The sequence below is a fragment of the Osmia bicornis genome, chromosome 1 (genome assembly GCF_907164935.1).
Source record: "Osmia bicornis bicornis chromosome 1, iOsmBic2.1, whole genome shotgun sequence".
Lineage (NCBI taxonomy): Eukaryota > Metazoa > Arthropoda > Insecta > Hymenoptera > Megachilidae > Osmia > Osmia bicornis.
This window is the reverse complement of record NC_060216.1, coordinates 8,457,410-8,482,778: the sequence shown is the minus strand read 5'-3', so window position 1 is coordinate 8,482,778 and position 25,369 is coordinate 8,457,410. Positions and strand designations below refer to the sequence as shown.

General features: G+C 37.8%; 2 protein-coding genes and 1 long non-coding RNA gene across 3 annotated transcripts; 2 read left to right on the top strand and 1 right to left on the bottom strand.

Moving 5' to 3' along the window:
* The first annotated feature begins 454 nt into the window (after positions 1-454).
* LOC114882925 (chymotrypsin-1-like) lies at positions 455-2,322 on the top strand. Its single transcript, XM_029200126.2, has 5 exons — positions 455-566; positions 829-979; positions 1,215-1,467; positions 1,628-1,765; positions 2,013-2,322. The coding sequence occupies exons 1-5, from the start codon at positions 515-517 to the stop codon at positions 2,205-2,207; spliced, it is 789 nt and encodes a 262-aa protein (XP_029055959.1). The 5' UTR covers positions 455-514; the 3' UTR covers positions 2,208-2,322.
* A 1,326-nt stretch (positions 2,323-3,648) lies between these two features.
* On the bottom strand, positions 3,649-5,614 carry LOC114882927 (chymotrypsin-1-like). Its single transcript, XM_029200128.2, has 5 exons — positions 5,501-5,614; positions 5,139-5,289; positions 4,811-5,060; positions 4,497-4,634; positions 3,649-3,995 (listed from the first exon to the last, which is right to left on the bottom strand). Exons 1-5 carry the CDS (start codon positions 5,550-5,552, stop codon positions 3,807-3,809), a joined length of 780 nt encoding a protein of 259 aa, XP_029055961.1. The 5' UTR covers positions 5,553-5,614; the 3' UTR covers positions 3,649-3,806.
* Positions 5,615-9,648: 4,034 nt separating this feature from the next.
* On the top strand, positions 9,649-10,264 carry LOC123987800. The gene is made up of 2 exons (XR_006829399.1): positions 9,649-9,767; positions 9,863-10,264. It is a non-coding gene; the product is annotated as an uncharacterized LOC123987800 (long non-coding RNA).
* The last annotated feature ends 15,105 nt before the right edge of the window (positions 10,265-25,369 follow it).

Below are 25,369 nucleotides of genomic sequence, written 5' to 3'. Positions count from 1 at the left end.
TTTCATTTTGTTATTATAAGGTTTGCTGATAACAATTGGTATTACAAATAAAAAAATTTCAGAATTTATGTAATTAGTATAAAAAATTTTATTTAGATTAGCTTATTCCTGTATATCTATTATTTTGTATGAATCATTAGATTTATTCATTTTTGATTTGTACTCAAGATTCTTTGATAAATCTATATTAGTTTTATCGGTAACATGATAGAGAAAACAAATATTATGAGCTTAAATGTATTAATTAAATATCCATTTTAGGCGCAGATCGAGTGTCTATTAATATCCTAATATAATGAAACAACTGATAGGGAATCTTTCATAAAAGCCGATACTCAAGAGATTATGTTCTTGATTAAAAAGTTAATGAATTGCTATACCTTATCAGTTGAGATTTTCGCACATAAAAATTGAGTACATTTTTTTTATCCTTATCAACGTGATTTACGCTTTCGATGCGTATATAAAAAGATCAGCACAGTTTTAGTTAGTGAGTTACCGATCATTTGGAAACATGCAAGCTCTAAGCGTTTCTCTTCTACTCTGCCTCCTTGCCATCGCATATGGTACGTACTGACAATGTTAAGAAGAAATATCTTGAAATTTTTCACTTTGAAAGTGAACATTTGTAGCCTTAAGTTTAATTCCAATTACCGTTTGCTATCAATTGATATGCTAATACTATTCATTTATGTGACGGTCAAAACTCTGTTTTGAAGAAAACATTAATCATGTTAAACCTTCAGAATTCCTAATTTTTAATTTTGAAGTTTAATAAATTTGCGTGCCTTTATGGTAAAAGTAATAATTCTGATTTTGTCAATGCAGGGTTCCCCGAACCCCAAATTGTCGGTGGCAAAGATGCACCAATCGGCAAGTTTCCTTACCAAGTGTCTCTCAGGAAAGGTGGGAATCATTTCTGCGGTGGATCCATCATTGATTCTCGATGGATCCTCACTGCAGCTCACTGTGTCCGAAAGTATGTTTCACAAAGCCAATTACTTAGTTACATCAATGATCTTTTATCAATATTTTATTAATTTTTATCTACACAATTTTTTCTTACTTCATAACAATGAACAATTATTCCATCATTTATATAGAATTTTATCTGTCATTTCTCTTTTCTATTGGAATCTTTCGTAACAAGAAAAATGATATGAAGATATTTAATGATCAGTGCCTGTGTATCATGAGACTACTTTTCTTGACAGCGAAAATAATCCAAAAGCCATCACTGTCCATACTGCAACGAATCTTTTGAGTTCTGCCGGAGACTCTTACACACCGGACAAAATCATCGCTAATCGTAAATTTAACATGCTAACCCTCACCGACGACGTAGCTTTGATTCGCGTTGACAGAAACATTGTCTTCAACGATTTGGTCCAAACAATTCCATTGGCTAAAGGAAGCAACACCTACGAAGGATCATCCTGCACTCTGACCGGATGGGGAACGCTTCGAGTAAGTGTCACGTTCTAATTTATTTCAATGACTTGTTGATTGTCATAATGGATCATTAATGTGTTAGAAGACAGTATTATTGCTTTTTTAAACACGTACGACACATCTGTGGGAGTTGGAAAAATGATCTGTAATAATTTTTCTCAATTTGTTGGTACAGGCGAATGGAAATCTTCCAAACAAATTACAATACATAGATCTGCTTGTTGAAACCCAGGCAAAGTGCAAGAAGGTACACATACAAGTGAAAGATTCCCATATTTGCACTTTCACCAAATACGGCGAAGGAGCGTGCAATGTAAGTAAAATTATTCTATTTTGAAATCTTAGAAAAATACAAAATTTCCTTATATGAAAGGAGATATTAATGCCTTTACCCCTCTATCAATCTAAAATCCTAGGATTTTAACATTTTAAAATTGTGAAAATTGTAAAATTCGAATACTTTAATATTCTAATGTTCTAATGTCTATAAATTGTAAAATTCTCAGATTTGCAGATTCTAAGGTTCTATGATTCTAATAATTATATTTTTGCATTCTTAGGGTGACTCTGGTGGTCCTCTGGTTTCCAACGGTGTACAAATTGGTATCGTATCTTTTGGAAGACCTTGCGGTATTGGATACCCCGACGTATACACAAGAGTGTCTTCTTTCATTTCCTGGATCGACCAACAACAAACCTACGTTCAGAACGGAGAAGTTGGTGAAGCACCAGCGAACGCAATTTACATTGCTTAAACCAACAATTACGATAGCTTATTAAGTGACAACTTTGTTGCTGACAAAGATTAAATGTGATATTAATCCAAATGTATTTTATCTTTTGAAATTAAATATAAATTGTGTTATGTTACATTTGTTAATTTATTGTAACTAGGCTTTTAACGAGTTAACTCGTCAGATAAAATTTGCCAGAAATACATTCCTATTGTTTGGTAAGTTAACTCTCCAGTTAAAGGGTTAAAATATCGAGTGTGATTGTTGATATATTAAGTGTATATTATAAAATGTAAAAGAAATGCATTATGAAAAGGAAGTAAAGGTAGTCTTTGCTCCAAATAGAAATTATTGCGAAGGAACATATTCGAAAATGAACAAAGTTTCGTAGCACCGAGCTCGATATTGTTTTCTAAAGATTATTTTCCGGAAAATTTTTATAAAACGAATATCAATTACCATGTCACACCACGTGGAGGTGGCTATGGTAGTGGCCCGAATGCCAAAACAGAAAACATAACTAACATTGCAATTTCAGGAACCAATTAAACAATAAAATCCTGAAATAAACAACATAATTATCATTGCAATATCAGTAAAAATTTAAACAATAAAATCCTGAGCTACCAAATAAAACACAGAAAAGCAATTTGCACGATTATCATTGTATAAAATGATACAGTGATATTCGTGAGTTACTACGCTCGTTCAAATTATAAAAATTACAACCAAACCCCGTGTCGTTTCGGATCATTCATCCTACGACATGATGGAGATCGGAGGAACCATAAAGCATGCGACTCACCGCTCGTTGACTTACACCACTGCGCTCGCAACGTCTCCCAGTGTTTGACGTATGATTGATTCCTGATTGACCCATAAGTGGTCAGCAGTTTGTCACAGAAATGACACCCTCAGTTTGGTCAAAGCACCCTTCTGAAACCCAAAAATCACGATTCTTGAACGATATACATTTTTTCTTAATATTTGTATTATAATTAACGTGTTCAAATTTATTCATGTAAACAATTATAACTTTGCAAATATCCCAATGCAAATGCAAAATAACACGAGAATATCTACACCATTAAGCGCAGTAATAAATCCGTATAAATATTCCAAAATGCATGGGAAACACCATAGGCACACACATTAACACATATGGTAACACATGGGTGACCACATGCATCAACATCCTGATTGGGAACCCATACCGGTATGTAATTGAGAGTTCGATCCGTACTTCTCGAAGGTCGCGAACATACCGACTAAATTTGACCTCCCTCTAGGACAAAGCGTTGATTTTTGACAAGGTTCCAGTGCTCAGTTACCAAGACGTTCCGCTTAACCGCCACCGTAACGACCTACCTTGACTCGAATCTATTATTTTATTACAATTTATTTAATTTGTATTATTCTTTTATTTTACAAGAGGTTTTACAAGAAAAAAGAGGTTCCTCAATTCGGTTAATATATACTTTCTTTATTTTTAGTATTACATTTTAATTTTGAAAATAAATAAACAACAGACAATTCGTCCTCATGAATTATTATCGTTATGTAAGAATCCTTTATTATCAAATTTTAGTGCCGATTGTGAAAAGTTCATCAATCGTAGGTTTAAGCAATGTAGATGGTTTCCGCAGGTTGTTCTCCGCCGTATTGAAGGTAGGTCTGTTGTTGCCTGATCCAGGGTCCGAAAGAGGATACTCTTGTGTAGACATCGGGTTTTCCAACACCGCAAGGTATTCCAAAGGATACAACACCGACTTGCACACCGTTGACAACAAGGGGACCGCCGGAGTCACCCTGAAACAAGAAGAAATATAATTGTTAAGTTATATATGCAAATTGCAATATTATTCCTCTTTTTGTACAAAGAAATTCTACATTTTTAATTAATTCCTAATTTCCCTCTCTAGGAATGTGTCTCAAAATTAAGTTTCTATTCAAATAAAAAGAAATACAAACATTATAGTAAAATTATATGTATAATTATAGCAGGATTAGGAATCAATTTCTTTTCTTTGTTATTTTAAATTATTGATACAGATCGGAATTGAATTGTGGCGTCCTCTACTACCGGTTAAGTACCTTCAATTTCTGTGCCTTCCGATGGCACATTTGGAAACTGCAAGCTCCATAGCTGCCAGTAGATGGCGAAAAAATTCAGTTTTCAGATTCAATTAATTTGGCGGTATTTAATATAGATAGGGTTTAAATTTTCAAAGTGAACTCGAGCGGAATGATGGTGAATTTTATTGTATTTGAAAAATACACTAAAAATACACTAGAGACACTTCTACTTACGTTGCAAGCTCCTTCGCCGTATCTGGTGAAAGTACAGATGTGAGAATCTACCACATTTCTGTGGACCTGTTTACATTGTGCCAGATTTTGAATGCGCAAATTGATGTATTGCAGGTTGTTTGGTAGAGAGCCTCCAGCCTGTATAAGGAAATTGACATTAAACCTTCCAGTTACCATTTTATTTCAATACTAATTCAACGTGATTGATTTTTAGAATTATTCTTTTTCTCAGCTCATATTTAAATTCTCAGTGATGATTGTCAATAACTTTCAGTCAACGTTTTACATTAAAGTAATCAGAATGTGGCACTTACTCGGAGTAATCCCCATCCAGACAAAACACTGTCGGAACCATCGTAAGAGCCGCCTGAGGCCAATTTAACAGCTTTGACCAAATTGTTGAAGGCAATGTTTCTGTCGACGCGAATCAGAGCTACGTCATTGACGAGAGAATTCGCGTTGTACCCGGCATGAGCGACGATTCTTTCAACTCCGTAGGTTGCTCCAGCAGAATTCAATTGGTTCGTCCCAGCGTGGATAGAAACGATCTTTGGGTTATTCAATCTATGGAACAAAAGCATTTTGTTAACACAGAGATATTAATCATTAACTCTTTCGTTGTTAACTTGCGCTGCTATGTACCCTTGGACGCAATGTGCGGCAGTAAGGATGTGTCGGTTGCTGATGATAGATCCACCACAGAAGTGTCTTCCATTTTGTCTAAGGGAAACTTGGTATGGGAACATACCGGAGGACGCATCTCGGCCACCGACGATTTCGGTTTCAGGGAACCCTGCGTTGGAAGAGAATTTATTAAATTTCAAAATTACGAATCGGAAATTTCAAAAAAATATTTTTTTAAATATAGATTTAATGATAGAGAATAGAATAAAGGAAATAGAAGGCCTTAATTAACAACTTTCATCATCAGACCTTAATTTGATTTAAAAGTAAAGTCAAATTTTCTTTTTCAAAACTTTTTTTTTTTAATTATTAGTACTTACCAAATGCGACAGCAGCGAGACAGACCAGAAGAGGGATGCTCAGAGCTTGCATGATGACGAGAACGTGTTAACTAGATGATGAAAGCTGTACGGATCTCTTTATATACTTACAGAAGCCGCAAATCTCATCGATAAGGATTAACAAGACATGTCATTTTTATATGTGAAAATCTCAATTGATAACGCACGCCAATCCACAGATTTTCAATTACTAATATAATCTTTTAAGTATCGCCTCTTATGAAACGTTTCCCGTCATTGTTTAATTAAGATAAGTATTAATAACTACTCGAGTGGTATTTAATTAACACGTCAAAGCTTACGATATTTATTTTCTTTTATAAAGTTTGTTTCTTTCTATGACGTCTACGATAAACGTATAGTAGATACTACATTTAATATAGTAGAATTATCAAAATCAAAAGTAATGAAAATAATTAATTCTTCATACTTTTTATAAAAATCAATTAATCCCTGAAATTTTTCATAATATAAATTTTCAACGTTACCTATTTCCTTAGTTATTTATTCAAATAATAAAATATTGTGGAGTAAATTAAAGTTAAAAATAAAATTACCATTTAATTTACTACAAATTGTTCCTCCTTATATAACTTATGTAAATTTAAAAGTTTTAACTAATAATATCTTCACCTTGACTTGTTAGAATTTTCCAAGAATTCTGTTTCGTACAACACGGTTAACAAAAACTTTGTAATAGGCGGAACAAGCCACCAGACGATGTTTGTAAATCATTAGTACGAGGGTAAGGGTGTAGTCTGGGAGGAATAAGGGTTGGAAGTCTACCAGTATGTTACAGGTAGCACGTCACAGAGTACGTTGATATTTTGAAAAGATTCAGTTTCGGGAATTACAACAACGTCAATGTTTCCTATCATGACACAATCTTTTACGTCTGATTTCTAATCGGACCCTCGACATTGTCTGAAATTTAAGAACTGACTTTAAAATAATACATGAAATCGGTTCGTTGAAATTAAATGGTTGTATACATATTTCTGCGCAGTAGATTTATTGATAATCAAGTTACAACTGAATGAGATCCGGTCTCGACGCCGAGATTATGCTTTATCGAACGAGCAAAAGTTGAAAAACATGTAATTTCGATAGACGTGTAGCGTTAACAATCAGTCTGAATAAGAACAATGGTGGCGAACAATTTCGTTCATTGTGTATTCTGCAAATGAATATACCCAGGCGTTCCTACTAATTCTCCTGGCATTCATGAGGGATTTCGCGTCCCTAAGGATCAGAATAGAAGGCGATTGCGAATAACAAGAACCCTTCGTCGGCTGCGAGTCTTGATCCTGTTAATAGGATCATCCGAGCACTGCTGATAGAAGCAAAGACCGTGAGATAAAACCGAACTCCCTTGGACCTATTTCCGCTTGTTGTTTCGAGGTCATTGGATCGATTCTGAGAATGGTATATTTTTCTTCCTCCAAGGATTTGCTCGTAGATTTTCCTTCTTTACGAGCAAGATATAGTGCTCGTTCAATAATTCCTTGCTTTTGGAGTGCTAGAGGTGGGTCTTTGGGTTTATAACTGGAAATTATACGACACAGAACTAGCAAGCTGCTAAAAATGGAATCTTTTTCTTTATTTTATCAGTAATTAATGAATGACATTATCTTAGTAACTTCTACGTTGGAAACTTCTTTAATTTAAATCACATTTTAGGGCGTGAATGTATTAGTAATAATTTGTTTATTTCATCATGAAACGAAATGCCTGGGTCAGGAATGTACACATGTTTGTCAATTGATAAATATCAGGCTTAATCGTTCTTTTCGATCTGCCAGATAATAAAAATGTCTGAAAATAAATAATTATTCCAAATAAAATATCAAACATGTTTATACGAAGATAACGATGTATGCAAATAAATTCGAAATTCAGTTGTTAAATATTTGAATAATATAAAATAATAAATAATATATTTCTCTGTATAATGTAATACAATTTTGTTATTCAAATATTTCATCAGATGATTGAGTGATACGTAAATTTGAAATCAAAGGTACCTTTGATTTTTGATAAATTTAAAGTCCTGCTATAAATTAAACAAATTATGCAAAAAAATCAAGATAATTCAGATTTTTAATTAAAAGGTACTTTCTTTAAATTACTTATAATTTCTTGCAACCGAAAAAAATTTTCTTACAATTAGAAAGTTAAGACTAATTTTCAAATGTATATGATAGCGAGCAGTAATGGCGTATGTCCCAGAATATTCGTCGTATGGTTTGCAAATCAGATTTACCGACGTTAGGCCGATTCGTAATGCTCGGTCACCGTATTTACATATGCATATCATTTGTCGTATCACAGGGGAGAAAGCTCTGTGCTGGTAATATCCCACAGGACTCTCCATATATCCAAATCGCATTACCGCGCTGCCCATTTTGTGCTAAGGTACGTCGTGAACGATTTGATATGCGTGCGCTATAACCGAGTTAACAATCCGCTATGACAGATGGTGAACCGAACAATTCCCTCGCTCTCCATCGCGTTTCCGGTTCCCATCGAACGACAATTACGAAGAATTTTCACCTCTCTCTGCTTTTTTAACTTATTCTGTTCGCGATTTTCAACAGAAAAATTGTCTTTACATAAAATTCTTATTATTCTACAAAATTTATTCGAATAAAAGGGGATTATTATCAAATCCAGATCTCTGTTTCAATATTCCCGAAAGTTCCATCGATTCATGTCCATTTTTCTCACGGTGGTTTCACCTCTGACTACCCCTCGCAGCGTAATTGTTACAACTTTCGAAAATATCTGCGTTTCTAGAAAGGAAATCACCTTGGAGGTAGTGTCCATGGTGCATGCTCGGTTTATCGGTCACATTTGTAAAAAATAAAAGAAAAAGGTGTAAAAGTGAGCCGCGAGCGTCACGCAGAGGAATCATTTCGAAGATTGCCAGTTGAAGAGCGGGTGAATCGCTCTCCACCCCCGACTCGCGTTGAAATTCCCCGAAAGAAAGGAACGCGTTCGAGTTTCTTCGACTTGTTCGCTGTCCACCGACTCTTCTGCCTTATACTTACAAGCAACATTTTTACAGCGCGTCGGGTCAGGCGAGGCTCGCTGCCGGTAATCACCCTCGAAAAATTGCCGAACGTCTTCGGTTGAAGCGGTGGCGTTCGGAGATCGATGGGAATCTGCGAGTTGTGGGTGCGACGACCCGAAACTCGTGGAACATGGTTGGACACAGGGCAGAAAGAGTGCTTTCGAGTGGGCGATGGTTATTTTTATGCCTCGTAATTATACATTCTTCTGGCCGCTGCCTCTTCTGAACTTTTAGGGTTACATTTAAACCGAACTAAATCGGCAGACCCGAGCGTTTTCGTTCGCGTTTCTCCCACGATCCTACGGGACTGCGTCGCGTTTTGTTCCGAGAGAAGCAGATATTGGTATCGTATTGTTCCCTCGACGACCAGCGGTCGTTTTTTCGCGTAGGAGTTTAAAGGTACGTACCTTTCCACCGCGTTTTTGCGCAATTAAGAGTTGCCGGGTCTGTAACGAGAGCGATTGTGCGATATGGGGTGAGAAAGATTGAACGAGGGCGGATATCAGCAGAGAGGGAAATTTTTTGAATAATTATTACATAAAGTTCCATGTACAAGGTACTTTTAATTTCGCAAGGTGATAAGAAAGTAAATGCCTTTTTTTTTTAATTATCTCAATAGATAGGTCATCTGTTACATTATTATTTGAAATCCAATCTTGGGATCTTCTTAATCAAGATTTGTTTCTAAAAATATGAATCTGGGCTTTATTTAAAAAATGTATTCTGTCCCCCACACTTTTCTCAGGTTATATAGATTAAATTCTTATTCACGAATTTATAGAACCAAAATGTTACATAAGGTGTGGATGATGAAATTACGACAAATGTTGCATTTTGAAAATTCATTTGCTATCAGTCTCTCAAGCAAAATAAAAATTGTGATTTCAAGAGTTGATAAATTCGAAATAATATCAAAGATAAATATCAAATATTCTTAATAAAACACAAAGTAATGATAATTATCGAATCAGTGTCTCGAGATATAATGTGCAATCGAGAAAAAGTTGCATAGAACCAGAATCGTGAATCTTCAGATATCGTCTTTTGTATCAGTTGTCCGTGATAACGCGATGGTGGTTATCGCGGCTATGATTTTGAAATTGCAATGATGCAACTTCATCGATGAAGGATCCGAGTAGAGTGTAGCCGAGTAGACTTGCTACACAGAATACGGTAATAATTACTAGCGTAGATGGTACCCTGTGTTTACGAAGGACCTATTATTAGTGCAAACACGTATTACCCGTCCGGTTGTTCTCCGTTTATAGCTGGTAAGTGATTTCAACCACGAGCACCCGTAGAAAGTGCCGGCAAATTGAGCACTTGAACGCGAAGAAGACGTCAACGCGCGAACAGCCTCTCGCGTTACAAGAATTCAAGGATCGCTTTCGAGTATATTAGTCTGCTTACGGGCCATTCGACTAACAACAATTCATTTTTCTCCGTTTATTGCCTTCGTGCTGCCGGTAGACCGTGAATCACAAATTGTCCAGAAAATATATTGGCTGTTGGATTGATGTTACGAATCATTTAAGGCGATAAACTGTACTATGATCACTTCAACTCATGAATTCCAAAACAAAGAATTATTGGTATCAGATTTGTTAAGTTTCTAAGGAAAACACATGAAACCAACGTTAAAATATGAAAAAATATATATCAAAGTAAAATTGTTCCATTAATTTCTTCAACACCACCGTATTCTCAAATCGTCTCCCCGACCTTCGAACCTAAATCCTCGACCAAATTCTTCACGAGACCTCCAGGATCTCCATCAAATTCGCAGCACACGCAAGTGTTGATCCTTCGAATCCATTATTTTTCTACCACGTCAATAATGAACATCAAGATCTTGAATATCGATAAGACAAAAGGATATTTGTAGGTATTCTATATAACAGAATGACATTACGTAACCTGTGACAGGAATGTCTTCGATCGAGACAAGGGGCGCAGTTCGCACACGACGTTCCGACGAGATCGTCCGACAATCGTGATTAATGGACCGGGCCTGGTGGATCGTCGGTACGCGCGGACGAATCGAGGACCGCTTAGCGTGAAATTTACCTGATGAATTGTTCTCACAATTATCATGATCTACGGGTTCGTGGATCCGAGAAACACGAAAGTCTCGGCCGGTCTGCTAATCTTTCTTCGGCGAACCCTTCACTTTGGCCCCCAGCATCCCCTCCTCCCTTTTCGAAGGCAGGGGCAGCCTTCTCACCCACACTCGTGCCCCATAACGATACTTTTCTGCGACGCAGAAAGTGGCTAGCGAAGCTGAAATCTCGGAAACTTTTATGTCGATCGAGAAACTATAATTATCTTTCTGGGCTATGCGGTATGCAACGAGTACACCAGACAAAACTCACCCGATCCGGCCACGCATCCTTCGTTTTTTCTCCCACGATCAAGCGTGTCTGTCGTCCACTTTGGTCACGGAAGGTACCCCTCTGCAACCGAATGATTGTTGCTCTTTTTATGGATGGATCGCCTATGAACACGATACGCTTGAAAGTACCATTGGGAAAGAATAATTTTATCGAAAATCAACGATAGGGTTTTGAGTTATGGTGAGCGATGTAAACAATTAAGTAAAATTTTAACTATCTATGGTATGAAATATGACATTTCATCGTAAGCTTTTATTGGGAATTAACAAAGTTGAGTGTAATGATTTCTAAACAAGTTAAGGTGTAAGGGGTCATTTTGGAGGAATGCACCATCGTGGGGCTTAGACGGTCTCGCGGTTCCTCTGAAAGCGTTTTGCGAGATTGCAGAAGAATTTTGGACGTCCACGAGACGTGATTTATGGAGGACTTTCGGTCAAGGTGGAAATAACTTTAACCACTATTGCCGTGATCACGGTCACGGTGATTTTGTCTAATTCAGCGACGTGTTATTACCACGGATTAACAAAAATAGAGTAAATTAGTCGGCACGGAAATAACAATAGTTAAGAAAACGAATCGTTTGAATAGAAGATTCATTTTAACAAATTCTAGACGTGTTTCTTTTTATATGACACCTGTTATTCTGAATCGACGAAGAAAAGTCTGATAAGAATTAAGATAATATAAGATTCTGGAAAGATAGGATTGGAGAGTATGAAATTAATTAATTACAATGATTGATTCGATATCGATGATACGCACTATGTTTACTTTTTTAATGTACTTAAGATTGCAACTCAATTTCCTGAATTTTTCCTGATTCACGTTTTCTCTGAATCGTGATTAATTGAATCAGATTATTTGAGACAATTGCACTCAAATATAATTGCTGTAATTAATGTGTATACAGGATATAAATACTTCGTTTCTTAATTTATAAAATAATAATTTTCTGTGAATCTCACTACAATGTTGTAAACTCCATTACACTTTATTTTTTACTTGATTAAAAATCATGAGTGATGGACTATTCCACGCGTACCTTCGATCGTTAAAGAGGAAATGTAACTTACGTCACGTTTTAATCTTTCCACGTCGATCGACAGTTGTATCGATCTCATCGTCAGAACGAGATCGAGCAATCACGGAATTTGATAACGAGCGTCGGGACTCCTCGAGAGAGCAAGGATTGATTATTTCCCGGCCTGGAAGAGACGAGGCTACTTCATTTAAAGTAGAGTGTCACGCGGATAGCCGAAATTAGGGTTATAATCCCCCTTGTGCCATCTGATACGCATCGTCCCCCTCGTTCCAGTCACTATTTACCGATAGTATTTTAACCCTCGATTTGTCGTCAACAGCTTTCGGTGTCCATTGGGAATCTCGCCGCTTAGTTTTTGCCCGACAGCCACGGGAACGACATGTGCTGATTATCTGTTGGTAGACGTTCACCTCCTCGGGCGTACCAACGCCTGCAAGCATCGCTTCGAGTATCGATAATTCGTTTCTTACGCCGATCGTCCGGCATCGCGGCCGGTCGTAATTGGCACGTACGGACGTCGATTGACGTAACGTAACGCTTAATAGCTGGTATTTTCGGTCGTTTTAACGCGCGACGATGCCACCCATTTTTCGCGACACCCAGAAACACGGGATCTTGTCAATGATAAACGATATTCAATAAATAGTTACGATTATGCTCGCTGGCGACAAGCTGTAAATCACGTACCTCCTCGTTCCGGCCATTCTGACGCACCGTTTCGCGTCAATAACATAACTCAACATTGTAAAAGGAAAAAGAAAAAAAGAACGAAATTACAGCAGTCTTGCTGGGTTCTTATATTTGACATTAATTTTTCTTAAGCGAAATTTATTGCCTTCGCTTTTATTCTTGACTCGGTGATTCGATTGGATCGTTACAGTTGATTGGGTGATTTCCTAAAAAATTTAAATTCCTTTTATTTATACAGTTTATTGAAAATAATACTCCATGAAAAATTCAAATTTCAATATTTCTCTTGAATCATTCTTTGGTTGGGAGGAAAAGGGAACGGAGCTCCTTTCGTGATTGAGCAATGTTGTCTAAGGCGTATCGCAGGGTATATCGATAACACAGGTGGAATATGTAAAAAGAATGGCAAGGACTGATTCGAAGCTACGAACAGAAGGGGAACAAAGAGAACGTTACGGTTGATATGACCCTAAGCGGGTATCGATCGTTGTTCTTTCCGCTGGAACGGGCGCAACCAGCCAGAATATTTTGATAATTCCCTTTTTTGAGCGCGATACTCCGCAGCGTGTAATGCGGAAGAGATCAAAGGCGTCAGTAGCACCTGTCCTCTAACCCCCCGTCTTGTCATCCAGCAGAATTACGCCAGGAGGCTGGGGATCCCAACGGATTCTCTTTCCCTACCCACGCTTCTCTTCCCTCCTTCTCTATTCTCCTCTTTCCTTTCGTTCCAAACTCTTCCCAGCTCGAAATTTTTCTTTTCCTTTCTCTGTATTCCTATTATTATCATCCGTGTACCTCTATATCGATTTCCTTTCGCGAACTTTCGTTATCCCCTTTCTATCTCTCTTTGTTTCTACGGTACACCCCATAACGTTTGTTATTGTCTGGTCGCATATATGCGCAATGGTTTGATCAGCTTCTCCCAACGCGAAAGATCGTGTTCCTTAGTCATACTTCGCCTCCCTCTGTCGACCGTACCTGGATTAAATTGCAATTATCTTTATTGCCAGACCTCAAACAGCCCCTGTAGTTAGTTAGCCAAGCAGTTCTGATCCATCCATTTACGATCACGCGGAAAATTAACAGCAGTTGCATTTGCGAAGCGTCCATTCACAGTTCACTCCAGTCCAGAACTAATGGTACGTTGATACAGAAACAATTATCACCGAAATCATTAGGAAATTAGGTATTTTTCAAAGATTTCTATTACATTTCCACTTTATATTGGATGATATGTCCATACCAGTGAAAGGATTAAGAAAGTTTGAAACGCCTCGTGTGATGATTATCGGAAAAGATTCAACATTCGCGCGCTTTAACATATCCTTTTCACGTTGAAACAGTACAGGTCCGCATTCAATTTTACCAGACAAGATCTGCCGTTCCATCCGCGAGACAACAGGACGAGATCCGCATACGTCTTGTGTGCTAACATTTACACAGCGCATCGACAAAGACGTCGAGGACGATTCACGGTGCCACCCGATGCACCGAGAAGTTCAAATAACTTCAGCGAGCATAAGTCATTCGTAAAGCCCGAGGGCTCGTGGCTGGGCTACCCTAGAATTATCGCTAAACGTTATTGCCTAGGCTCTATAGATCTTGCGTATGAAATTCTAGGTTATCCTTAGCGTTTATATGTGGTTAGAAGCGGGGGTGGACCTAAACCCGGACCCAATCCGAGTCTAGAATTTCGTTGAAACATTTTGCGAATCGTTTCCCCCCTGGTTTCGATGGTCTAGCGTTTCTTCCGGCGTTTTTGCCTTAGGTTGCAACAGAGTATTTTATCTGTAGGTTAAGTAAGATGGCGCTGGGAGTGATGGAGGCCCTTCGCGTCTAAACATTTACGCGGAAAAATTTTATTATTAAGTTTTATCTTCAATATTTCAAAAATTGCTCCTTCTAGAAAAAAATCGCCTGAATGAAAATTGCGTATTTTTCAATGACACGTTTAACTGCGTAAGCGGTTTTTTGAAAAAAAAAGTGTTTTTCGTATCTAACTTTGAGACTAACTGTTTTCATCCCCTAGATATAGATTCTTGTCGATAAAAACAATACGAGTCAAATAATTTTCAAAAAACTATCACATGTGTAAATTTCATTAAAATCGACGCAGAACACCTTGATGATGTCCCTTCTCATCGCAGTGGATTTACTTAGAAATACTTTCGACGCCTAACGTCGAAACAAAAGTGTCCTTAATCGCATTGAAACGCGTTAGACGATCGCGTCGTTATTAACTACACGGTAGTCCTCTTTGTTCTATGTTAAATGATATAAAGCATGAGAATGCTTTAGATTCAACCGCGAGACATTAACTCGTTTTTCGTCTTTTTTTCGGACGTACGTACGTAAAGGGATGATAGAAATTCACGGGACGGCCGCAGAACGGGAAAGAGGAACGAGAGAGGAAACGTGTACCAAACGAAACGGGTCGCTTTGTTGTTAAGCGACAGGAGTTGGAGGGTATAATTCACCGTTGCAACAGACTTTGAGCACCGTTACGTACAAAGATCAAAGCCAACTAAACCGTCCAAACTCCATGCCAGCCAGTCTCATGATATTTTGACGTATTTAATGTTCATTTTCTTGTTAAATGCTTAGTCCATGTTAATCCCTTTTTGTAATGCTGACCACTGTACGTTAATCGCGGTTCGTTTATTAAGCGCTAGTAAATAAGTAGTTCTCTAAATCGTTTTTTTAAATGAAAAATCAGGAGATCTAGACAACTTTTATATTAACTTCTTTTTCCAAGTGTACTAAATTCACCACTGAACTTATTCTAATATATTATCGTACACCCTGTATATATTGTCCCCAGTTAAAAGGTTAACCAATTAATTGTGACGATGCTTTCATGTTTGTGAACACTTTCATGAAAATTTTTTTTCTGCTTATATTATTTGTTATTTTAGTAATCTTAGTGGAAAAAAACAAAAAGTAGGATGTCGGTTTCAGTAGTACATTCGTGTGGGCAAAAATCAAAGTATTAGTCAATTAAGTTCTATCGCCGTACCAATAATCTATCCACAGTGGTAAGAGAAAAAGGGGTTTCTCATGGGATATATGAACGCTGTAACCGAGGAAGACATTCTGAGTGATTGTGGTTGCGGCGATCTTGACATCTTCCGGAAATCCTCCCAGCTCTTCATCTACATTTGTTTAAGAACAGATTTATTTCACCTACCCCATTGATATCGGTTGCCTATAACAGTCAGTTTCTGATCTAAAAATATTATCGTGAAATCAGTGTTTACTGATTTATTTTGCACGAAAAAAAGTATAAAAAATATAGATTGCTAACAAGAATAATTTCTTGCAAGAGTGTTATTATTTTAAAAAATTAATTAAAGCAAAATTAAATGATACTTCGAGCAATTCAAATCCAACAGCTATACAATCACTTAAGTAAATTTACTTATGAACTGAATAAAATCAAATAAAATTATAATACATAATTTATTGCCTAATTAAGTGTAATATCAATATAACAGTATCACGACAAACATAACAAAAACGTTCCATAAGAAACAAATGAGCATTTATCATGTTTTCATCAATCTATTAATTATCCTCATTTATCAATCAAAATAAACAAACGTTAATTTATGAATCAAGGTGGGTCTCCCCCACAGATAATTAAGAAAAAGCATTAAGTCGTCGCTTTGTTGGTCAAGATCTAAAAAATTCCAAAATAGCTTAATAACGTTGATAAGAATCGTTGATAAACACATTGCCGGCCGTGATTTGATAAGGCTATCGTCCGTTATTTCGACTTATCAAATAAAGGTGTTCCACGAGAAGGAGATTGCTATGCGTAGATTTGCTTTGTGGTGCACCGGACTGTATGATTACCGAAGTTCGGGGGGTTACGGTGCCGCAGACATTTCGTATCCACCGTTCACTTCAACGGACAAAGCTTGCCAGGATTTTCGTTAAAATTTCGTGAACAACGATTCCCACGATTGCCGGTGCTGCTGCTAGAAATTTCGCGACCGACGCTCCAGGACTCGTGAACAGCCCGAAGTCCGAGAATCTACGTTCCGGGAGCTTCCGTGAAATTGAATCGCGTGGCATGTCGGAGAAATTGAAAAAGGTTCAGCTTCACCTTTAATTATCGGCTACTGGTTCTTCTTTCGGCTATTTATAACAGGTAGGGTTTATAGATGCCTCTGTACAATATACATTTTAAGAGAGTACATTGTATCTTTGATACAATTAAAGAAAAGATCCTTTAAAGAATTTATTTAACAAATAAAAAAAGGTATTGCATGAATCGAAGCAAAAAGTGTGATCGTGTTGCAGCTATGATTTGCGATTTACTTACAACGCGGAGAAGGAAAATGTAAAATCAGGATTTTCGACAGATGGCCGGAATCTCAGACCTCGGGCCGTGAATACGCGGATAGCAAAGGGAGCCCCAGACCTCACGATTTTACGCCCCCGGGCTGAACGCCGATGGAAAAGTTGCACTCTGAGTGCTCCGGCTTGCTTTTTTGCTTTCAGACATTCGTATCAGCTTGAAATTTTCGGGACATTTCCGTCGACAACGTTTTGTCCATCTCGTCTACCATTCACTCGCTTCGATTTCCTTGTTAACACAAAAGTATAGAGACAAGCTGATTGTTCTACTACATTTGATCGCCGTTTTTATTTGTATTAGGTACTTGATAACAAAACTTAATCGATGTTGCAAAAAATATTTTTTCAAAATTTAGAATTAATCTTAGGATGGTGAATACTGGGTCATTCAAGGTTAATAATTATTTTACATTTCAAAATTTTATGTACCGTATAGGAGGAAAATAATAATATAACGTTATAAAACTCCTCCTCGACTTCGGTTTCGGTCACAAATTCTCGTTGAATTAATCCAAGAAAAAAAAAAAGGGTCGTCAATTACCGGGAAAGTTTTACAGATCCAGCCGGGCGCGCACAAAAGACAGCACTCGGCTCCTCTCTCTTCGCCGTATTTATCTGAAATTATTAAAAGAAAAGCATTTTCCTTACGCTCCCGCAGTTTAAAACTTCTTCTTTTCAAGCCCCTTACGCTGTTGCCGGTGAAGAAAATAAAAGGCAACGGGCCGTCGAGAGGAGGTACTGGTTATCCAAGCTTTGAAAGAAGAACTTTGCGATTCAAACGACGAAGGGAACGATGTTTTTATACTTTAATTGCTAGAATCGGATCCATGAACTGGGATACGCTCGCAGGAAAAATTGACGGATCATTTGCGACGAACAGGCGAAACGATAATTTCGTTTTCATTAATGCGAAGATACGCCTTCCTTTGAACATTGTCGCCCTTGTTGCCAATTCGAACTCCGATTATTTATTACAGACACCTGTAACAGTATTATTATTATCCGTAATATCGCAGTATTTAGGTTCCCTTCTGTGTACGACGGTTAATTATAACGCGTGAAACTGGTTCAACAGAGTTGCTAATACATTCAACGAAGCTTGCAGCGAATTTATTCACGTCTCGTCATACACCTTGCATAAAGTAAACCAACCGAATATTATCGAAGAAGTCGCGATTTTAAACAAGGAATTACTATTTTAATAAACCCTCGCAACGTACGTTTACCTCTTTAATTCGAACGTTTACTGTAATACATCTTCGAAGACGTGTTATTATCTTATTTCACTTTGAACATGAATGTATGAATTTTAAAAAAGTTATACAATTTTACTGTGTGCATATTTATTAAGTGTATGAAGTATATAATTATGCAGGGCTGAAATTGTAAATATAAAAGAGGGAAATGTAGTGACACAAAAAATAATATATCAAGGTGTGAAATTTTAAGTATAACATTGTCAACCATAATAAATAAGGGTTGAAATAATTAATCCTTTCAAAAAGGGCACGATTTATAATTTATAGCGCATTTTGTTATTTTTGAAGAACTTCATTTATTTAACAAGGTTGCATAATTATTTCTTTTCTGAGAATTTTCAACTTTAATCAAAATTTAAAGAATTATAAAGTTTAATACATTCTATTTAAAGATACCCTCGAATTGAAAAAATACAAAGTTTGAGGGGTCCCAGCAAGTGGAGGGTTGGAAATCGCATCCAAATTGGTGCGATTACAAACGCTGTTGCATATGGCGAATTGGACCGTTCATTTCAATTGAAATTGACTATGGTCGCCGCGTTGGTATTATTTCACGTATCGCCCTGGGCTATGTAGAAAACTAAATTCATGGTTTTAGACGGAAATCGAGTAAGAAGTGAGAAATACCACAAATGTTATGGACGATTCATAGTTCATCCCTCGGGATCATTGTTGATTAAATACAGAAATCAATTAATATCTTTATTTCCATTTACTGATAAGTATACACTATCATTAATTAATTGTTATTACATTTTTTTAAATTAGAATTACCTTCAATTTCATTTTTCAGTTAATCCATTATAAATATTAATTAACACTTTAGTCAAGGTATTAAATTTGTAGTATTGATCATCGATTACTTCACAGAATTCGACACGTTAACAACCGCAGGATCTTAATTGATTAACGGGACATCTCGTTTCACGTGTAACTCCGTGATCCTTTTTTCAGGGCAACAATGAGTAAGCAGTGACAGAATCGCTTGCCCTTAACTGCGTATCGTTGTGGTAGACCCGTTCTAACTATAAAAGATGCACGTAGAACGAACGAGAGGCATAAACAATGCAAGTATCTAGCGGCGAAGGGGTTTGAGCACTTGGCACGTAGGGCTCCCTGCAAGCCAACGTCCAATTACCAGCTGGGCGCGTATCTTCATGGGGGGTCCTACACGCAATTGTTGTATTTCGCCATTGTTCCACAGCGTGATTGAGTCCATTGTTTTTCCTTCTTGTAATTATCAGAAAAATAGACCCGAAAGAATCGTGCACGGAAGTTCGAGTACACGCGTCACGGGCCTCGAATCCAGAACTTCATTATAATTTAAAAAGAATCAAAGAATGTATTATAAAAAGCTTTTGCTCTTTTATCATCATAATTTAGATTAGTATTTAATTACGATATTGTTCTTGTTTGAAGATGTATCGTTAATTGGTTTTATTAATTAATAATTTTCAGCTCCTTTGAATGTTCTGATAAAGTAACAAGGATCTAAGCTAACAATTTAATTACACTGCACAACCAATTTAAGTAAAAAAAAAAGAAACAATGTATGCAACAGACGTATTATCGATACATTGATGACACGAGCATCGAACTTTTTACATGAGCTGTTATTAAAATGGTGCTCGAACGTTTGGTGGTCCTTGTGCACGAGGAAATACGGTTGTCACGGTTTCCCGTTTCCGCTTGTGATTCCGAGCTATCTACGCCGAAATGGATTTTTAGACTGCATACGATGTTGAAATTTCTGAAAATACGTTGAACGTCAAACAAAACGCGAGGCTTCCTGTCCGCGGCAGCCTGTCGGTTCTACCTCAAAGCCCTGACGTTTTCAATATTTAAAACTGAAGTCGAACTACGTTCGATCCCGTATGTGCAATCAACCAATCACCTGTATGTGCACGAATTCATCCGAATGGTATGAACGTGGTCTCATCTATGAAATTGCAAACCGCAAAAAATAGAAGTGATTAAGTAAGCACCTGCGCAGTGGTAATCATTGTTTTTCAACAATTTTTTCACGTGATCAAACAATGCAACTGGGTGAATATTTTTCTTTGATCAATATTAGCTTTGTTACAGAATGTTTTTATACTCGTAAAAATTCAAAATTAATTCATGAATGAAGTATGATGTGTCACTCAAGACCCACCCTTTAATTTGTCTTATATTCACTTGAAACTGCTACTTCTAAGTAATTCTGTAGTGATACAATTTTTAGAAGGGAAGAATAGTTACTGTTTAATTATGAAATAGGTAATTGTATATGTTACTTCAAGTATAGAATGAATAAATTTTTAGTATTGGGTCATTTTTTACCGACTATCTGTCCATGTTATCTGTTGCCCAAGGGTTAAATTAATAAAAAGAGTTCTCTATTAATGAAGTCGAAATTTTTAAAACTTTATTAAGTATATCTAATTTTGTCAATGAAGATAAATTATTATATACCATCTGTCCGTATTGAAAGAGAAAAATGTAAATTCCGTTAGAGAAGTTTGAAATGACTTTAAAATACTTTCGACCTGGCCTCGGGCTATAGATATTTTTCTGCAGAATTTTTAGAGACCATCCTGGAATTTCTGCAGAGAACTTTTTTAAACGTAACCGCTTAAACTTCTATCTCTATTAAAATGAGTTGTTTCACATGACTGAACGGTTGCGACGTTAATTATAAAAATTATGGTAATTAATATAAAAATTAATGAAGAAAGTATTTCGTTTGAAGCCATTTGTCGAAACGTCAATACGGAGTAAGAAATAAATTGATTTCGAATATAAAAAAAATGAAATGCTTCCAACTACAATTTTGTTACATGTGTAGTTCCACCCCCTGGTATCGTAAACAAAGTTAGAAAAAAATGAACCAGTGACATTCTTTCTGAACGCGTTCATGCGTAATCGAAATTTTTGCGGTGTGACACTCACCGTATCACGTTTCCCTTTCGCTCGAGGCGCTATAGTGTATTATACGTCAACGTAGAATAAAGATCCTTTGACAAAATTCTCCCCGGAGACTCGCTTTAGGGACGGTTATATGGCCACCAGGAAATGACCGAACCGCGTTAGGATATTGGGTTATGTTAAAGGCGTTTCCCCGTAAGAAAGTTGGCCAGTTTTCCTCGGCCTCCGACTGACTCAAGCTTCTATATTATTTTATGTTATGATACCCATTTTTTCATACGCTCTAATATCTTTGATTCTTTATGTAATAGATGGTACAAAAGAAAATGAAATATTTTGTGCACAATTAAGTTGAAAATTTATAATAAAATTTATATTAAAATTCATATTAGGACTTTATGTTTGAGAAAATAGACTTTTTTATCATTTATAGTAATATTATGACTTGTTTGCTATATTAGATACATAAAAAACAAGGTTTTCCATAAAAAAAATTATTTCACCCTATTTAAACAGTACACAGTACACTTCCAGAGTGAGAATTACTCTAGAAAACAATTTTAATATCCCATAACACAGTAATAAAAGGCTAACGAAAGCTTTTCAGGATTGTTTCGATTAAAGCACGGAACGCAGGCAAAAAAAAAACGTGCATGAAACACGTGTATCCCGGCCAGTTTGAAAATAATTAATTAACCCATACTCTACGCTGCTTGTTAATTACCTACGGAATAAAAAGCGCCATACAGAAAAGGATACATTTAATTTTTCGTTGAACGTACGCTCGACTTGATCCTCGTGTGTCCATGGTAACTATGAGTCTCTTACTACTTCCTCTTCTTTTCTGTTCCCTTTTTTCCTGACGCGGTAATTTATTCGCGGGTTACGGGGGAAAAGCGAGAAATATATAATAATAAAGGTTCGGGAATAACCGGAACGTCAGTTGCTCGGAGACCGGTCGTTGGCTGTAACCGATGAAGACATAAACCCATGTCCACGCGTAATTTAGAGTTCTTAACTCCCAGTAGGTGGTTGGCCACCACCTGGGGCTCGAGACACCTTATCGCGCCCACGGCTACGGATGCTCTTCTCCTTTCTCTTCGTCTCTTTTCGTATCGCGAGGAGGAACTCCTTGCTGCTCGCTTCCTTTTTCCTCCCCATCAGCCGGCGTTCTTCGTGGACCGATTCCGTTCGACGCATGGCCCGAGTACCATGCTTGTTTTACAAGCTGCCGTGCGTAGCGATCGGAGCACGCGCGGTCGAATTGGTACCAGTCATCTCGGCTGTGCGAAGCAGAAAAGACGGGCATGTTTCGTGACAGGACAACGTTTGCACCGTCTCGGGTCGGAACCGCCGCTGCGAGAGACGTCTCGGTCGTTCTACCCCGTTGCACGTCCACGTCCGACCTGACGCGTACACACCGAGCCATTACTTTCAATTTATGTCCCTCCCGATCCTTAAATCGGCAAACTTTCGGGGACCGCCCGCGGGGCACTGGAGCGCCGCTGAAATATATACGCGCCGCGTACAAGCGGCGAAGAGCGAGAAGGATAGGGTGGCGCGGACGCGGATCAGCGCACGCACAGGTAACGCGACAAGGGAAGAAATATCCTTTCGAGGAAGCTGGAAAAGGAGACGGATAGTCGACCGTAGAGGACGAACGAGGGCCGTGCAGGAGGTAAGGATTTAACTTGCGCGTATACGTACACGTGCGCGCGTGATCGCGCTGGGTGAGCTCCGTACCTTTGCTGCAATTTTTCTTCCCGCTCGTAACTTTTCCTTTCGTGCGACCACCGAATGGAATAATGTACCGTCTCGGCGACTACGACGACCGATATACAGGAGTATCGTTTCGTGCGACGGGATTGGAGATTGAACTCCTGCACGCATACTGGACTTGTGCATTCATTCATATTTATCTTAACTATTTTTATTATCAGAAGACTAATTAGAATTGTTTTTCTTATAGATTTTAAAGATTCTTCAGGGTGAAGAGTATAGTAAAATTAAAGATGACTTTGAAAACTTAATGAAAAATGAAACATATAAAAATAATTTTAGATAATTATTTTGAATATACTTTGAACAGTATTCTCTATACGAACTATTAGTTTGTTGATAACAAAAATAATTGAAGTAGTTACATTAGATGGACCACTTTGTATAGATTGTTTTCTCAGAAATGATCTATTTGATACTTTATGTAACAGGATAAGCATGATTATTGCTCTTTTTTTATACAAATCTATTAACGAAGCATAAAATGTTTGCTTGTACGGTATTTGAACAATTACGCGGGATTTTAAGACAACAATATAAGAATAAAGTTCCATTTACTGGCAGCGATCGAAAATATACCCTCCGGCGGATATTACTCATGAATTTTCATTTATTTAGTCGACATTGACGGAAATTCAATACATTTAACTATAGAATGTATATTTTCCGTGATTCCTCTATAAAATAAAGCGGTCGAGCAATTAGCGCGTTAAATAACTCACGGTAGCGTTGAATTTATTTTTCTTACTTTTTGTTTCACATTTTCGCGGTTTCTCGTTCAGCTGAAAATCGTCTGTTAACTGGATCGCTATTTATTAACGTTATCAATGATTCATGCTCAATCGTGTACAAAAGTCAATCATTGAAAACTGTTCGGTAACAAACCGTTGTTTACGAAATAGTATGCATGCCCACTCTAATTAAGATAATGTCGGCAAAATTAATATTAATATAATTATATATCATCGTCGTATTCCATTTCAATTTTCCACGGTCTGAACATTGAAAATACTGAATATAATTAAACAATCATTTCATCTGTTCACTAGCACGTTGCGTGTACTAAGCATTAACAATAATTTATCATACGTAAGAAAACTAATTAAACGTACATAATAAAACTCTGAAATCGGTAATATAAAGTATGTACATAATTTTTGTTTGTACACTACCTTGCAATAGCAATTATATTCAAACTCTCCAATCATTAAGTAGAATTTTCTTTTTTTTATCAACTATGACAACCATTCCACGTTGAACGAACGATCAGATAACGCGATCGTTATTCCTCGAGAGAGCCATTTAAGTCTCAATTTAACTTTCACTGGTTAACACGGTGGTGAACGCGGGGCGAGCGGTCGCCGAGTACGGTTCGCGAGCGACGCGTTAAACGCGCACTAAAAGTTTAATTGGACAGACGGACGGGCGCGTCGCGAAGCGTAAAAGGGCAGAAAACTGGGAGGAGTTGGTGCGTCCCTTTCTTCGCGGAGGGTCTAACAGAAAAAAGGGGCGCTAGTTCCTCGAGGAAGCTGAAACGGTCCACGTATCCGTCGATCGGACGCGTGACCGTGGCTTGTGTGAAAAGGAAGAGGCAGCCGTGGGACGAGCGAAAGAAGGGATGGAAAAAGGGAAAAGATAGAGAATTGTCTGCGACAATGCGATCCCTTCCAACCTGGTGGATCGAAGTGAGTTTTGAAAATGTATGCGCACACGGCCAGATTCACAAGGAGGGCTGTAAACCCCGCCTTAGGCCAAGCTCGGGAGGGTCCCTTATATTCCGCACTAAATTTCACCCCTATACCAGGCAGACGAGACCTACACCCTTCTCTCTCCACGCCGTTCCAGATCCATTCCACTTTCCCTCCGTTTCTTCCCTCACCGCCGCGCCGCGAATCGTGTGTGTACGAGTTTCGTGCCAAAGCAGTGACCCACGAACCAACATATTGGCGTTGTTTGAAGAACGAGAATTGCTCGACGCTGTTGGGGTCCCTGCGACAGAACGGAACGATCGATCGGGTGTAGGCCGCGATCGTGCCCGTTCGTTGTAAATACCGCAGGCCTCCTTTTGATCGTCACGTAGCCGCGTAATGACGAGTGCATTCTTCTCGTCCCGGCAACGCAACGGGGGAATCACTGCGCGATAGAATCGCGCTGAATCGTGCTCGACGAACGGGGGACGATTTCCTTTCTTAAGTAGTCACGAGCTACCGTCGTTTGCCGCTCCACTGCGACTCCAGAGGGTGTACAGTTGCGAACGTTTGTTTCGATTATTCCAACTTCACGCTCGTGGGTTTTTTTTTTAATCCATGACAATGCTGGGAAGCTGTTCTTGATAAACACTGT

Coding starts and splice junctions, on each gene's coding strand:
- LOC114882927 (XM_029200128.2), bottom strand. CDS start 5,552: ATGCAAGCTCTGAGCATCCCTCTTCTGGTCTGTCTCGCTGCTGTCGCA. Junction 5,061..5,138: donor GCCGCACATTGCGTCCAAGG/GTACATAGCAGC, acceptor TTTGTTCCATAG/ATTGAATAACCCAAAGATCG. Junction 3,996..4,496: donor ACGGCGAAGGAGCTTGCAAC/GTAAGTAGAAGT, acceptor TTCTTGTTTCAG/GGTGACTCCGGCGGTCCCCT.
- LOC114882925 (XM_029200126.2), top strand. CDS start 515: ATGCAAGCTCTAAGCGTTTCTCTTCTACTCTGCCTCCTTGCCATCGCA. Junction 567..828: donor CCTCCTTGCCATCGCATATG/GTACGTACTGAC, acceptor TTGTCAATGCAG/GGTTCCCCGAACCCCAAATT. Junction 980..1,214: donor GCAGCTCACTGTGTCCGAAA/GTATGTTTCACA, acceptor TTTTCTTGACAG/CGAAAATAATCCAAAAGCCA.